Source organism: Ochotona princeps, chromosome 17 (genome assembly GCF_030435755.1).
Source record: "Ochotona princeps isolate mOchPri1 chromosome 17, mOchPri1.hap1, whole genome shotgun sequence".
NCBI classification, from domain to species: Eukaryota; Metazoa; Chordata; class Mammalia; order Lagomorpha; family Ochotonidae; genus Ochotona; species Ochotona princeps.
In genome coordinates this window covers 9,395,606-9,409,758 of record NC_080848.1, presented here as the reverse complement: position 1 = coordinate 9,409,758, position 14,153 = coordinate 9,395,606, and the positions used below count along the sequence as shown (strand labels likewise).

Here is a 14,153-nt window from a genome sequence, read left to right as displayed (position 1 = left end):
ATTAATATTTGATAGAAAAAGAGAAAATTTGCCTAGTTAAAATTTGACTTGTGCATAGTGATTAACATAAGTGAGAATATTTTTCAGTTACTTTGAAATATTGAACTGCCCAGGGACAAAGCATAGATGATGTTTTTTGAAGGAAATAAATATTTCAGCTTCGCATTACAGCCTTTTTCTTTATTCCTTTTATCTGCCTTGGTTTGCTTGTCATTTTGCTTGAATGACTTCCCACGTTCCCTCTTCCTCTCCTTAGTAACAAGTGGTCCTACACCTCTTCTAAAAGATGTTCATGGTGCTGTTTCACCTGAGAACATGTATGTCTTTACTATATAGTACTGTCTCTAGAGGGTGGTGGTGGGGTACATAGGCTTTGCCTACGTGGTATATAATTTATACATGGAATTTTTAATCAAGAGTTTCTTACATATAGGAAACATGAAGGAAAACAGCATTAGACTTGAGATTTATTTTGAAATGTAAAGAATATAATTTTTTTTAAGATTTGAAAAAAAAATTTATTACAAAGGCAGATATACAGAGAGGAGGAGAGACAGGGAGGAAGATCTTCCGTCCGATGATTCACTCCCCAAGTGAGTGCAACGGCCAGTGCTGTGCCGATCCGGAGCCAGGAGCCTGGAACCTCCAGGTCTCCCACACGGGTGCAGAGTCCGAAATCTTTGGGCCATCTTCGACTGCCTTCCCAGGCCACAAGCAGGGAGCTGGATGGGAAGTGGAGCTGCCGGGATTAGAACCAGCACCGATATGGGATCCCGGGGCGTTCAAGGCAAGGACTTTAGCTGCTAGGCCACCACGTCGGGCCCAAGAATATAATTTTTTAGAAGGAACTTTACCTTCACTAGATAGCATGGCTGCTTCAAGGATCACTTTCTCAAGATTTTGTTATTTTACTATAAAAGCTTTAATTTCTCGTCTATTTGCTGAGATTGAATTGGTTTATTTATACTTCTGTATAATAGAAAAAGGTTGGTTTAGCACAAAATTATTGTGTAAAACTTCAACCTGTTTAAGTTTACTTCACAATTTATATTCTACCTTTCATAAGGTTGCTTCTTACAAAACTCTTGTCCTAAGTTCTCTAAACATCCTTTGTATTCCTATAGCTTATAATAGTGCACTTAATTTTCTTCCTTGGCTTTTATCTCTTTCCTTAGATCACAGTTTCTCCTACACAATTTGCTATCTTGAGGAAACTGTCTCCTACACAAGAAGGCACATGAAATCTGAGCCTTCAAGGCCCCTCCTCTGCCTATACCTCTGTTATAATACTGGCATGTTTTTTTCTTCTTTACTTGATATCTTAGAAAGACAGAATTATTGTGTAACATTGCTCCTTGGTGTAAGTTAGCAGTTAACATAGAAGTAGGCATTAGCCACTAAGTTCAGTGGAGCTTATGTTTTCTTGGGAGAAGGAACAAAATGAGAAAGTTTTGTTTCTTATGGCAATTAAAAGTATTTGTTTTTAAGGTATGTTATTTATCCCTAGAAAATATTTTTGTCTTCTCATTTATTATTGAGTGTACATTTCACAATTATTTGGCTTTTTCAGCTTGAAAGGTTCTGTGATTATGTTATAGAATTTCTAGTCTGTGACTTAGGATATAGCACCTTGTCTATTTTGAATTGAACTAGTACAGTGATCATCTGCTGTGTATCAAAATGTGAAAAATATCTTTGAACTGATTGATGCAGACACATTGGAAGCATAATTTTCTTACATGTTCTTAAAACTTACATATGAAAGTCTCCTTATTTTTGACCTGGCATTTTCTGTAACATTAGATAATTTCTAGGCTTTTAACATTACCTCATTTCTTGTTATCCACTGCACTGTTTCTTTCTGTGTTGGCTTCTAATCTTAAGAACGTGGAGAATAACAATTTTCTGTGGTCAGAGGAAGAGCTAGTGGTCACTGATTTCCAGACCTTTCACTTCATAACTGTGTCAACTTCATGCTATAAAATGTGTCTTGCTTATTTGGGCAGATAAATTTTGGTCAAGGGGTTTGTCTGCAGTTAATTCAAGACATGGTCACTCTTTCACTGTTCTTATCTCTCTCAGACTTGCCATTGGTAAAATATTCCCTTTGGGAGACAGAATTTTTTAAAATGTTATTTATTGGTTTGAGGTGGTTGACTAACTGAACAACCAGAAAAACTTCAAATATTGGAAGAGTATAATACAATTCAGCCTATGGATTGTTTTTCCCTGGCTGTTTTAAATTTTAGATTTGTAATTTCAGAAGTCCCCTTACACTGTTGTTAAGGAAGTTATAGATATTTTATGTTAAGTTCCCTTGATGTGCTGTGTGTAATAAATTAAATATTATTTTTGTATTATTTTCTTATCACTGCTGTAACATGGTACCACAAACTGAGTGTATTAAAGCAGCCTAACAGCTTTATTAATTTACAGTTGCAGAAGTCAAAAGTTGAAAATGAGACTGAGGGGATTAATATCAAGGTATTGCCAGGACAGGTTCCTACAGGAAGTGCTAGGGAAGAATTTGTTTTTTGTCTTTTTCATCTTTTAGAGGCTACCTTGCTCCTTGGCTTGTAACCCTCAAGCATTGATTGTGTTTGATCTGTAGATCAGTTTGCGGAGTATTGTCGTATCTTTTCAATATTGAAACAAATACCAGTAACCGTTTTTTACTAGACATTCCTTTTTGGCTTCCTGAAGTATCAAATGTTTATATTTCTATAGTATTAAACTCTCTCTCTCGCTTGCTCGCTCTCTCTTTTTTCGGCAAGAATTGAGCCTACTACTGGTCTTTTAATGTTTTTGCCTCAGTCCAATCAATTGAAGTCCTAATTGGCAGCCAAAAGCAGAGGTATTGCCCTACTTGAGAGTCTGCTCCCCAGCTCGGCTGGAAAGGGATTGGAGACTCTCCCAGCTGATTTTTTTTTCAAACTTGTTTGAAGATTTGTGTTTTGTTTTGTTTTTCTTGGAGTTTCCAGTGGAGATGCCAAGCTGGCAGCAAATGAAGTATACTGTAATGTGAAGCCTTATAAATATAGGTTGGATCATTTCCATAATTATCAAAAACACTGGTACAGAAATGTGCAAAAGGAGGATTTTGAAATTATAGTTTGCCTGCACATAAAAATGTTAACTTGTAAAGTTGAAGGGATACCAAATTGTAGCTCATTAGTCTCTGACACTTTTTTGCTCGTTTGGAATAATCATGTACTTCAGATCCTGCTTTAATCTGAGTTCCCTTGTGGTTACGTAAGAATGCAGCTTTTCTTTATCCTTTAAATTCTCAGAAAATATACTAGACTTCATAAATAAAGCAGAGCTAAAAAGCAGATTTTCTTCCCACCTTTTTTATCTTTATGGAGGCCCAGCTTTAAGGCATTTGAGTAATGTGTTTGTACTTGGCCCCACAGTTAGTTCCACTGGGGGTGGGGGGATCTTCAGAGTCCCTTATTTTGTTTCTGCCAAGATGCACTGTTTGGGATCTTAGTCAAAAGGCACACTGTTCTTATGATAGTGAGGAGTTTGCCTTATTTCAAAGCCTGAAGTCTTTGCTGCTTCATCTCTCTGTTGAAGTTAAAATGTATTCTTTTTGAAGATGAGCATTAAATTTTTACCTAAGACACATCTAATTTATAAAAGAAATTCCTAAATATCAGTAGAACTCAGTGTATTTCATGGTTTTCTAGGACAAGAATATGGGTTAACATAGGTTGAGACTGTCTGTATTATTTATTTTGATTAGTTTAACTACTGTGATAGGATTAGAGACTAAAAGGACATTTCATACATTTCCCTATAGTTGCTATTTAACATAAAACAATATTTACTAATGTTAATTCAGGATAAAAATTATCAATCACAGGCAAGGTACCATAATGTACTTTACCATTTAAAGATGTTCTGTCATGTGTACCTGATGATGGCTAAATTTTAAGACTTTGATTTATGTAACTATGAGTTGCAAAGAAAATGCACCAAAGTTGATAAGAATGACAGGTTGTAGAGAAAAAGCATTTTCCTGTTAAATTAGGAATATGTTTGTTATCACACTTACATTCATAGAACAGCCGACTTTCAAAATGGACAGAACAAAGTTGATATTTCAACCATAGGTCATGTGGTTCCGGAAAAAGTTTTGTTCTGGCTAATTGATGACACATACAACTCAAGGTTTCCTGCTTCTCGGACAGAGGCAACAGCTCAGGTAAAACTCCTCTGATGAAATTGGAGTGCTCAAGCTTTTAGGGTGGCCTTCAGAATGATGCTTCGTTATCCCTCACCATTGTCTTGTGTAATGATACTGAGCTGCCAAAAAAAAAAAAAAGTCACTGATTTTAAGGCCTGGGTATTGAGCAAACACTTAACACTAAAGAAATCCAGTGAAATATATGGAAAATTTTGGTTCTAGATCGTTAAAGGAGACAGCTTAAATAAAGCCTTTTCAAAAATTCCAGAAGCCTGTCTCCCATTATATAAAATGTAAAACACAGTAACTTAGAGTCGCGTCTGGCTGCAGCATGAGGTGGAATGTCTTCGCACACGAGGCTTCACCCCTTGGGGCAGCATTAAACCCTGTAGGTCATAGCAACATGGCTGCACCTGTAAAATAGGCACACAGAGGAAGAGAGCTTTTGGTGGAAAACTTGCTTTGAGTAACATAATTGCTATGTTCATTTAGACAGCTGTGTAGATGGAGGTGGAGAGAAAGACGCAGATGGCACTTAAAGTGAAAAATAGGAGGAAGATGCAGGGGGTATTCTTTCTTAGTATGAAAAGATCTGCTTATTTGCAGTATAGGAGGGAGAGAAGATTGTGTGTGTGTTCTTTGTTATAAAAGAACAGGAGAGTCCTAATAGAATAGATACTAGGTGACACATCTCATCAGTCTTTTGGTCATGTTTCAGAAAGCTTTTTAGTTTAGGTGGGAAAAAATGTGATACTCTGATATTTTTTTGTTACACACTTGTTCTCATGGATATCCTAGAAATTAATGTGTCAGGTCTGAATAACTATAAAGAGCTTGAGTTATCTTTTGCCCAACTCTTAAACATTAGAGGCATCTTGGTTTGAAAAACTGTGTCCCTGCATCGTGAGGTTTATCTCCAGTTTCATTTAGGTGAATGCGATGATCCCATCTCTAGCGTTCTTTAGCATTGTACTCAGCGATAAGAATGTATCTTACACACGTGGGAACATCCCCATTTATGTCCATCTTCTTTATGGTCTTTGGAAACTGGGGAAAGCAGTCCACTTTAGTAGGCAGCTTCAAGGATGGCAGAAGCTGATCATAGGCCAGGATCCTGGTTCTGTAAAAGCACTGTAACAGTGTGTTTGTGACGCTACAGGGTCACTGTGAGGGGAAGGAGGAAGAGGCTTGTAAATATTTTTGCTTAATGCCCAGCACCTAATCAAAATGCAAAATTGGCTATTATTAACTTGTATGCACGTTATAAACCAAAACTTATTCTATGACAAGAAGCAAAGCTTTTGTTGTTGGTGGTGGTGGTGGTCTCTTTTGAGTATAAAGTTTCAGTTCAAGGCTTGCAGAGTTAAGCTGACTCTCAGTTGGGATGTAGGCAGTTTACTAGAGGGCAGTGATAATCTCAGGCCACGGTGCTGCTGTGCAGCTGTGCAGCTGTGCAGCTGTGCTGTTGTGCTGCGATCCCTAGCGTGCAGGGTCACTGCTGAGTCACATTGATTTTTTAAAATGTTGAGGTCCAATTCACATACTGTAGAATTCACCCTTTTGAATGGGTACAATCGGTAAATGTATAAAGTATATTCACAAGGCTGTGCAACTGTCACTATTTAATTCTGGCACATTTTCATCATTAAAGAAAAAAAAAAGAAAGAAAGAAAGAGAGAAAACCCATATCCATTAGCATTCACTCCCTGTTCCTGCCTCCCTTCATCCCCTAGCAACAACTAATCTGCTCTCTTTCTTTATTGATTTACCTGCTCTGAACATTTCGCATAAAGGGATTCATATAATGTGTGACCTTTTGTGACTATTTGCTGCCACTTAGTATATAATGTTTTCAAGAAAGTTTGAATAATTTCCCATTGTATGGATATGCCACATTTTGTTTTCATCCATAGGTAAAGACAGTTTTATTAGGATTTCTTTGCAGGGAAATCTTCAGAACACATATTGTGCGCTGATACCCTTTTTGTCCTGAGAAAAATTATTCTCATTTTTTAAATGGAGAGTTTTGTAGGATTTAGATCAAAAAATGAAATCTAAGTTTTATTTCAGAGGGTTAAATATTGTTCTTTTATTCGAGCTTAGTTCTTTTATATTTTAACTCTGAACTTTTCTAGGGAAAAAGAAGAGCAGCTAACTCGTGTGACTGAAGTTCAAAGGTTGCAGGCCCAGCAGGCAGATGCTGCTCTGGAAGAGTTTAAGCGGCAGGTGGAACTGAACTCAGAGAAAGTCTACGCAGAAATGAAAGAGCAGGTAAGGACACAACCACCCCATCTTTTTGGAAAGTGGTTCTCTCAGCAGGAAGGTACATCCTCATCTTAAATATGACAGAAACATTTCACCTTTAAAAAAGCATTGTCAAAATTAGCCAAAGAGTTGGGTCAGAGAGTCAGAACGAGAAAGGATGTTATCCCCCAATTGATCCTGAAAGCAAAGATGGTACGATCATTTAGAAGTCGCAGCTGCAAACGGAGTAATGAGGAGAATATATCTTGTCCTGGAATCAGTTTCTGTAGAGCAGGCGCTCAGGTGAACCATCCCTGGTCTTTTTCATATTTTATAAATAATATTTTATTTATTAATCATAACAAATTACTTTCAATTGGCATTTTAGAGAAGCAAATTTTTCTCTAATTCTTATGCAGGTAAAAAAATTTTTTTTACATTTTTAGAGGAAAATAAAAGATTTGCAGACGTATAAAGAAAATTTTTGTGAACTGCTAAGCACTCATTGTGAAGAATCAGCATTTGTTTCTATAAATTAAAGCATCGCAGGTGAGGTTTTAATTCAGCTTGTTATTCATGGCTGAGTATGTTACTATTACTCTGCTCCTTCTCTGTGTGTTATTTTAACCTACTTTGTACTTCTATGGTGTATATAACGTTTATATATAATGTGCACATACATTTTAGCTTTCCATATGTACTATGTTATAGGTATGCATAATAATTTTTTTCTTTTTTAATTAGATAAATATTGATTTTATGTACTTTTTGCTCCTTTGTTTTTGGTATTGGGAATCCATGCTCTAGCCCTGTTAATTTATTGCAATCCTTTTAAAACTAACTGTATTGTATCATGTGAATATGTTGTATTTTATTTGTCATTCCTCAGATTATCTTCAATCCCAGTTAAAAAGAATGTTGCATTATTTTCCTGATTTTCTCTTTAGCTGTAGTTGTCTTCCTTAGGAGTTCCAAGCGCACACAGATGATGGGAATGTCCCACAGGAAGGTTTCCTACCTGAGTCTGAGTCTGTAGGGTTTCCGACTTGAACTTGGGATTGTTTCTGCTCCTGCTTTCTCCCTTCGTATTTCTATTCCTAGTGCTTTATGTGGGGCGGTCTGATCCCGTTCTTTCTGTTTCCCGTCTGCCTGAGCCAGACTGTGGATTCCTACTGAGAGTTTGTACTGGGAAACAGAGATTTCCCATCCGTTCAGCATGGCTATGCACCCCCTTCCAGCTCTGTTTTAATCAGTGCCAAAGCTCCAGGATGTGTGTCTCATCCAAATACTCCATGGAGCTCCATGGGAGGCTTGCTGAGAGGCTTACAACTAAAGGAGTGGATAAAATATTGAAGAAGAAAGTCCCAGGCAAGCACTTTTAAGCACACAGTAAAGAATATCAGGCCAAGAATCAGGTTGTCAAAAGTACTAAGACTAAGCAGTATGACTGAGAAAAGCTGAGTATCACACTCACCTTTGACACAATAAATGCACTCCTTGAAGCTAATTATGTACTATGAAAATATTCTAAACTCAGTAGATAAGGAGAGAGATAACACACAAATAACAGGGTACCTGTGTAAACATTTTGTAGAACAAGGAAGTTTTCTCAATTTTACACTCACAGGATAAAAGTATACTTCTGTAAATAACCTGTAGAATTCAGAAAAAAAAAATTGCAGAACAGAAGTGCCTTTACAGGAGTCCATATATCAAATAAAAATAGTTAATGAAATATAAATATCATCTGGAAAAAGAATTGAAACTTGAGGATAAAAATCAATTTCCTGCAAGTTTCTAGTTTGGATGATGCTGGCAGAGAAAGTAGCAAAGCAATTTTTGAAGGAAAAACATTGTGACTCAGTTTGGTTCCAAGCAGTTTTTTCTCAGGAGTCTTCTGTCCAGCAGGCCTGAGACCACCGAGGGTTGAGGCAACAGTGGTCTTCTGCAGAAAAAACGCTGGAGACAAATCGGTGGTGAAGAATGTCAGTTTATATGAAAGAAGCCACAAGCTTATATAGGGTTGGAAAATGGGGCAGTCAGAAGGGCATTCTCAACAATACTTCCACCCAGCAACAACACTGTGACTGGCTAATAGATGTGTCTATCTCTCTGGACCATCCAATCAAATTAAAGGTCAGGAAACACAGGAAATACAGGAAACTGTGTCTCAGGGCACACTTAGCTGCTGAAAAACAGAATCAATGTAACATTTAACTTCCTAGAGTTGTTTACAAAGGAATTGCTAGTACAGTTCAAACAAGAGCAGGGAAGAGAGACTGGGGAACAGGCCATGTTGGGGTCTTGGTTAGCCAAGCGCTCACTGTGCCATATGCCTATGACATTGTATATACGCTAGGCAGGCTGAGATCTGGGGGTGATCTCTCAGTTTTAACTTGCAAAATCATCAGAAATATATTTCCTTATGTAGGAGACCTCATACAATATATAGAGCACTTATTTGTTTTCTGGGAGAAAAAAATTATGGTAACACATCAGCCAATCCAGAGGTGAATCACAAGACTTCCTGCCTGTTGAGAAGTGATGCATTAAATCAGCAGAGGTGGAGAACACTAGAACTTGGCAAGGCTGACACAAATATGAATAGCTGTTACCCATGTCATTATGAAACAGAATGCCAACGGTGACTGATGCGAAAAGCACAGATTTACAAAGTATTAAATTCAAAATTACTGATAACTTGAATTTAAATCCCTGTATTATATCGACAGTGATTAAAACATTGGTAGGTAGTGAAAGAGTTGGAGGAGCAAAAAATGCTGAAGCTGTCTGTCATGATTGTGTGAAACTCGTAAGATTCCTAAAATGGGAAATAATGTTCAAATCATTTTAAAATGTTTGAACATAAGCATTATTCTTAAAAAAGTCTTCGGAACATAAAGGGAAGATTAGAGAGATGATGTTGCCTAAAAGGAAGTGGAGGACATAAACGCAGCATATTTCTTTTTTTTTAATTCTTTTTATCATTATAACTTTATGATACAGTTCCAAATGTCCCTGTTCCCTTCCCAGTTCCCTCCCCCCTCACTGAGTTCCCTATGTTACTGTACTATACTATAGTTCTTCATAAGCAGTCATATGTCCATTATTGTAAGCATGGACATATGACAGAATCCAGTACCCTATTGTCAAGACAGAGTTAATAGTTTCATTGGGAGTCCATCTTTGGTCTGGAAGTAAAGATGCATACTGCATTGTGTCCTCACATCTGGATATGATAGTCTCCATTACACAGTCACTATACATCCCCTTAAATGAGAAGCCACAATATAAAATCAACAACAGGAAGAAAAAAAAAGAAGTTAATAACACCATGAAGTTAAATAACATGCAACTGAATGACTAATGTGTCACTGAAGAAATGAAAAAATCAAGAACCTTCTTGAAGAAAATGATGTTACAGTATGATCTATGAATCATTGAAGAATTTAATCAGAAGAAAGTGTTTTGAAGAGATTAAACAACAACAAAAAAAGTTAAAATCCATGAGGTATAGTTTCTGCTGATCTTTGTTGGTGAAATATGTCTCCTGTAGGCAACAAATGTATAGGTTTTGTTTTGTAATCCAGTTTACTAAGCCGTGACATTTGATGGATGAGCTTAAGCCATTTACATTCAGGGTTAACATGAATGGGTGGTATTTTGGTCCTGTCATTTTAGCAATGGGTTGTTCGTTGCTTTCGTCTTCTGTTGTTATTTTACTGGGATGTTCTTCACATTTGCCTTTGGTTTTGGTGGACACTACTCCTTTTCTCTGTCAAGAGAATATCTTGAAGTATCATTTGTAGGACAGGTTTGGTTGAGGCATATTCTTTTAACTTTTCTTTACTGTGGAAGAATTTTATTTCATTTTTAAATACAAAGGAAAGTTTTTCTGGGTACATTATCCTGGGCCGATATTTTTTTGTCTTTATGTGTCAGTTGACTTTTTTCACATGCACACTTAAGGATCTTTTCCTTATGCTTGATTGAAGAGAGCTTGATTATCATGTGTCTTGGTGAAGATCGCTTTTGGTTAACCCTGTTGGGAGTTCTGTGCCTCTCCTGGATGTTGTTTCCCAATTCTTTCTCTAGATGAGGGAAATTTTCCCTTATTATTTCATTGAATACACTTTTAATCCCAGTTTCTCTTTCTGCACCTTCTGGAACTCCCATAACTCTTATATTTGGCCTTTAATAGTGTCTTTCAATTCTTGAACACTTTTTAAGCCTGATCCAGCTCTGCTTTCAGCTTTTTGTTTGTTTCCTCCTGGTGACAGAAAATATTTTCTAATTCTGAGATTCTTTCTTCTGCTTGCTTCATTCTATTTTGGAGACTCTCCACTTTACTTTTAATTTGCTCCACTGTATTCTTCATTTCTGATATGTCAACTTTCCTTTGATTGACTGCTGTTATTTGCTGTGTATCAGATTCCTTAAATTCCTTGAATGCCTGCTTTATGTACTTCTTGTTGTTGATAAGAAGCTTTATAACAAGGGTTTTAAATTTTGTATCCCCCATTTTCTCGATGTCTTCCTCTGTTAACTGAGGTTGGCAAAGGATTTTGTTCCTTTGCAAGGCAGTCTTCAGTAATATTCATTGTGCCTCTGTCTCTTTTTTTGCTCTTGGTCATTGTACTTCTGGTTATCAGATTCTTCTCCTTGGGGCAGGTTTCTAAGCTGTGTCACCCACAGGGGTACAGTTCAATTTTACTTACTGTGATTAGCACACGGCTCTTTGTTTGCAGTCACTTGTGCCACTCCCTCCAGCGAGTTCCAGGTCTGGGTTCTTATCTTATCCTTCCATCATAATATCTGTTGCCCCAACTCGTGGTTCACTATTCTCTACCTCCTGTGATACCGTGCTGAGGCTGCACCATTTTCTGTACAACCTTTCTCCCACTTCCAGTTGGAGCAGGTCCCAGGATTAGTGAGACACGAGGTGTCTTATATAGCTAGGCTGTTGGTGGTTTTGATCTTTCCGGAACCTGTTGTCCATTATGTCTGAGGGCCACATGGGCCAATTTTGACCCTTGTGATGCCATAGTCAATGTTATTTTCCTGTGGTACCAGTGCAATGCACTGAGCTCAGTGAGTTCTCATCAAGCTCAGTATATATGCAGCTCACTGTTGTCCCTTGCAGTCTTAAATTCTTTGCCACACCATATGAAATGGCATCTGATATGCCACTACTAGAGTTCTTGATCTGCTAACCATCAGGTCGAAGAGCTACCCAGACCTATCTTGGGTGTAACCTGTAGCATGCCATGTTGCTGCAGTTCACTGAGCCAGAAATTAGTTCACTCCCAGGTAAGTGCATACACAGTACTGCCCATAGCCCTTGCCTGCCTAAGCAAAATGCCACCCGATATGGCTCTAGGGGACAGACGGTCTGTGAAATCCACCCTGTTCCCACACTGCCCATCTGGGATTGGCTGCTCTGTCTTTGCTCCTGGTCAAATCAAACAAACCAGCAGGTCAGACAGTTCTTTGGGTTGGCCTCCAAGCTCCTGGTGAAAGTCCCTTCCCACCTTGTTGTTGGTGAAGTTCTTGCTACCAGTGCAGTTCAGATCATTGCTTGATGAATGCCTCTGGGGTATCAGTCACTGTAACACCGTACCATTGTGTCCGCTGCTTTCCTGTGTCTGTCAGTCTCCAGGTACACCTCTGCTGTAGTTCTGTCTTCTCCTATTTCCTGGAATATGCCTCTCTGCTTCACACTGGCTAATATTTCTCCATCTGTTTATATGTGTCCTTACCCTATTCCACCATCTAAATTCTCTCACGCAGCGTATTTCTAAAGTAAGAGTTTATCATTTCAACAGTAAGCATTATAGCTAAATTTTTCTAAATACATTCAAATATTGCCCAGAGATATAAATTAGTAAATACTTTGTTTATAAAGGATAAACTTAAAATAAAGCTACACAAAATTAAAAGGATGATATAAATATGTCAATTACATTCAGACAAGAAGAAAATTGTCAGTAATGCTGCCATACCAATTAAGAGCTCTGCAAATCAATAAGCTGGTAAAAGAGTTGGATTTTTCCATCTTAAAGGCAAGAATACTCGATGAATCCAAGTATGAAAAGTTATTAGACAGCCCGGCCTGGTATCTTAGAGGCTAATGTCCTCTTACATACACCAGGATCCCGTGTGAGCTTCTGGTTATAATCATGGCAGCCCCACTTCCCATCCAGCTCCTTGCTTGTGGCCTGGGAAAGTAGTCGAAGATGGCCCAAAGCCTTTGGACCCTGCACCTGCATGGGAAAAGCTCCAGGCTCCTGACTTCAGATTGATGCAGCTCCAGCCATTGTGGCTATTTGGGGAGTGAATCATGGATGGAAGATCTTTCTGTCTGTCTCTCTTCCTGGATATCTAACTCTCTTCTGTATATCTAACTCTCCAATAAAAATACATAAATTTTTAACAAAAGAAAAGTTATTAGAACTACACAGTTGGCCCGACACTATAGCCTAATGGCTAAAGTTCTCACCTTGGATGCACCGGGATCCCATATTGGTGCCAATTCATGTCCTATCTGTTCCACTTTCCTTCCGGGTCCCTGCCTATGGCCTGGGGAAGCAGTAGAGTACAGCTTAATGTCTTGGGACCATGTACCCATGTGGGAGACCTGGAGCAAGCTCCTGGCTCCTGGCTTTGGCTTGGCTTAGCTCCAGCTGTTGCGGCCACATGCGGAGTGACCCAACAGATGGAAGATCTTTCTCTCTCTATTTCATTCTCTCTGTAAATGTGGCTTTCCAATATAAATAAATAAATCTTTTAAAACGTTAAAACAAACAAACAGACAAACAGAAACTACATGGTAAGAGCCTGGCTCAATGACTAACTTTAGCTAATCCTTTCCTTTCAAGTGGCGGGATCCCATATGGGCATTGGTTTGTGTCTGGCTGCTTAACATCACATCCAGCTCCCTGCTTGTGGCCTGGGAATGCAGCAGAAAATGGTCCAAAACCTTGGACACCTGTCAAAATTTCTGTGTACATTTTATATAAAATAACATTAAGCAGTCTTTATTTTACTGGTTTTTTTTTTTTCAAAGAAAGTAGACAGCAGGTAGCATTGGGAGGTAAACCAGCAGGCAGTATATCTGTCTCTCCTCTGTAAATCTGCCTTTCCAATAAAAACAAATAAATAGAATTTAGGCAAGATGGTGGAATAGGGTTGAAACCTACAATATTAGTTTCAGTATATAGATATTGAATGTGATCCCAATCAAGATCCTATAAACATTCTTCTCAGAGCCTTTAAAGATGGAACAAAAATTCAGCTGGAGACTGGATTGTTTTCAATTCTGTTGTTGAAGATTAATTGGCTGTACCTGTGAGGCCTCCCTTCTGAGGTTTCTATTCTGTTCCATTGATCTTCTCTGTTTCTGTACCAGAACCAAACTGTTTTGATGACCACTGCTTTGTAGTATGTCTTGAGATCTGGAATTGTGATTCCTCTAGTTTGATTTTTATTCTTCAGGATAGCTTTGGCTATTTGTGGTCTCTTGTGTCTCCCACTGAATTTTTGTACCAGGGGAAAAGTTTGATCTCTTCAACAAATGCTGTTGGGATAACTGGATAGCAGCCTGCAGAGGTCAGAAGCTAGACTGCCACCTGTCAGTTTGTACAAAAATCAGCTCCAAATGGATTAAGGACCTAACTCTTTACCCAGAAACCATCACTCGATTAGAGGAAAACATTTAAAG

At 38.2% G+C, this 14,153-nt stretch overlaps 1 protein-coding gene across 4 annotated transcripts in view; it reads left to right on the top strand.

Moving 5' to 3' along the window:
- The window catches only part of CEP112 (centrosomal protein 112), a 378,610-nt gene that overhangs the window by 119,258 nt on the left and 245,199 nt on the right, over positions 1-14,153 (top strand). For all 4 annotated transcript variants that reach the window (XM_058675350.1, XM_058675351.1, XM_058675352.1 and 1 more), the window contains exon 18: positions 6,325-6,460. In XM_058675350.1, coding sequence (XP_058531333.1) covers positions 6,325-6,460 — 136 coding nt within the window. The remainder of the gene's footprint in view (positions 1-6,324; positions 6,461-14,153) is intronic.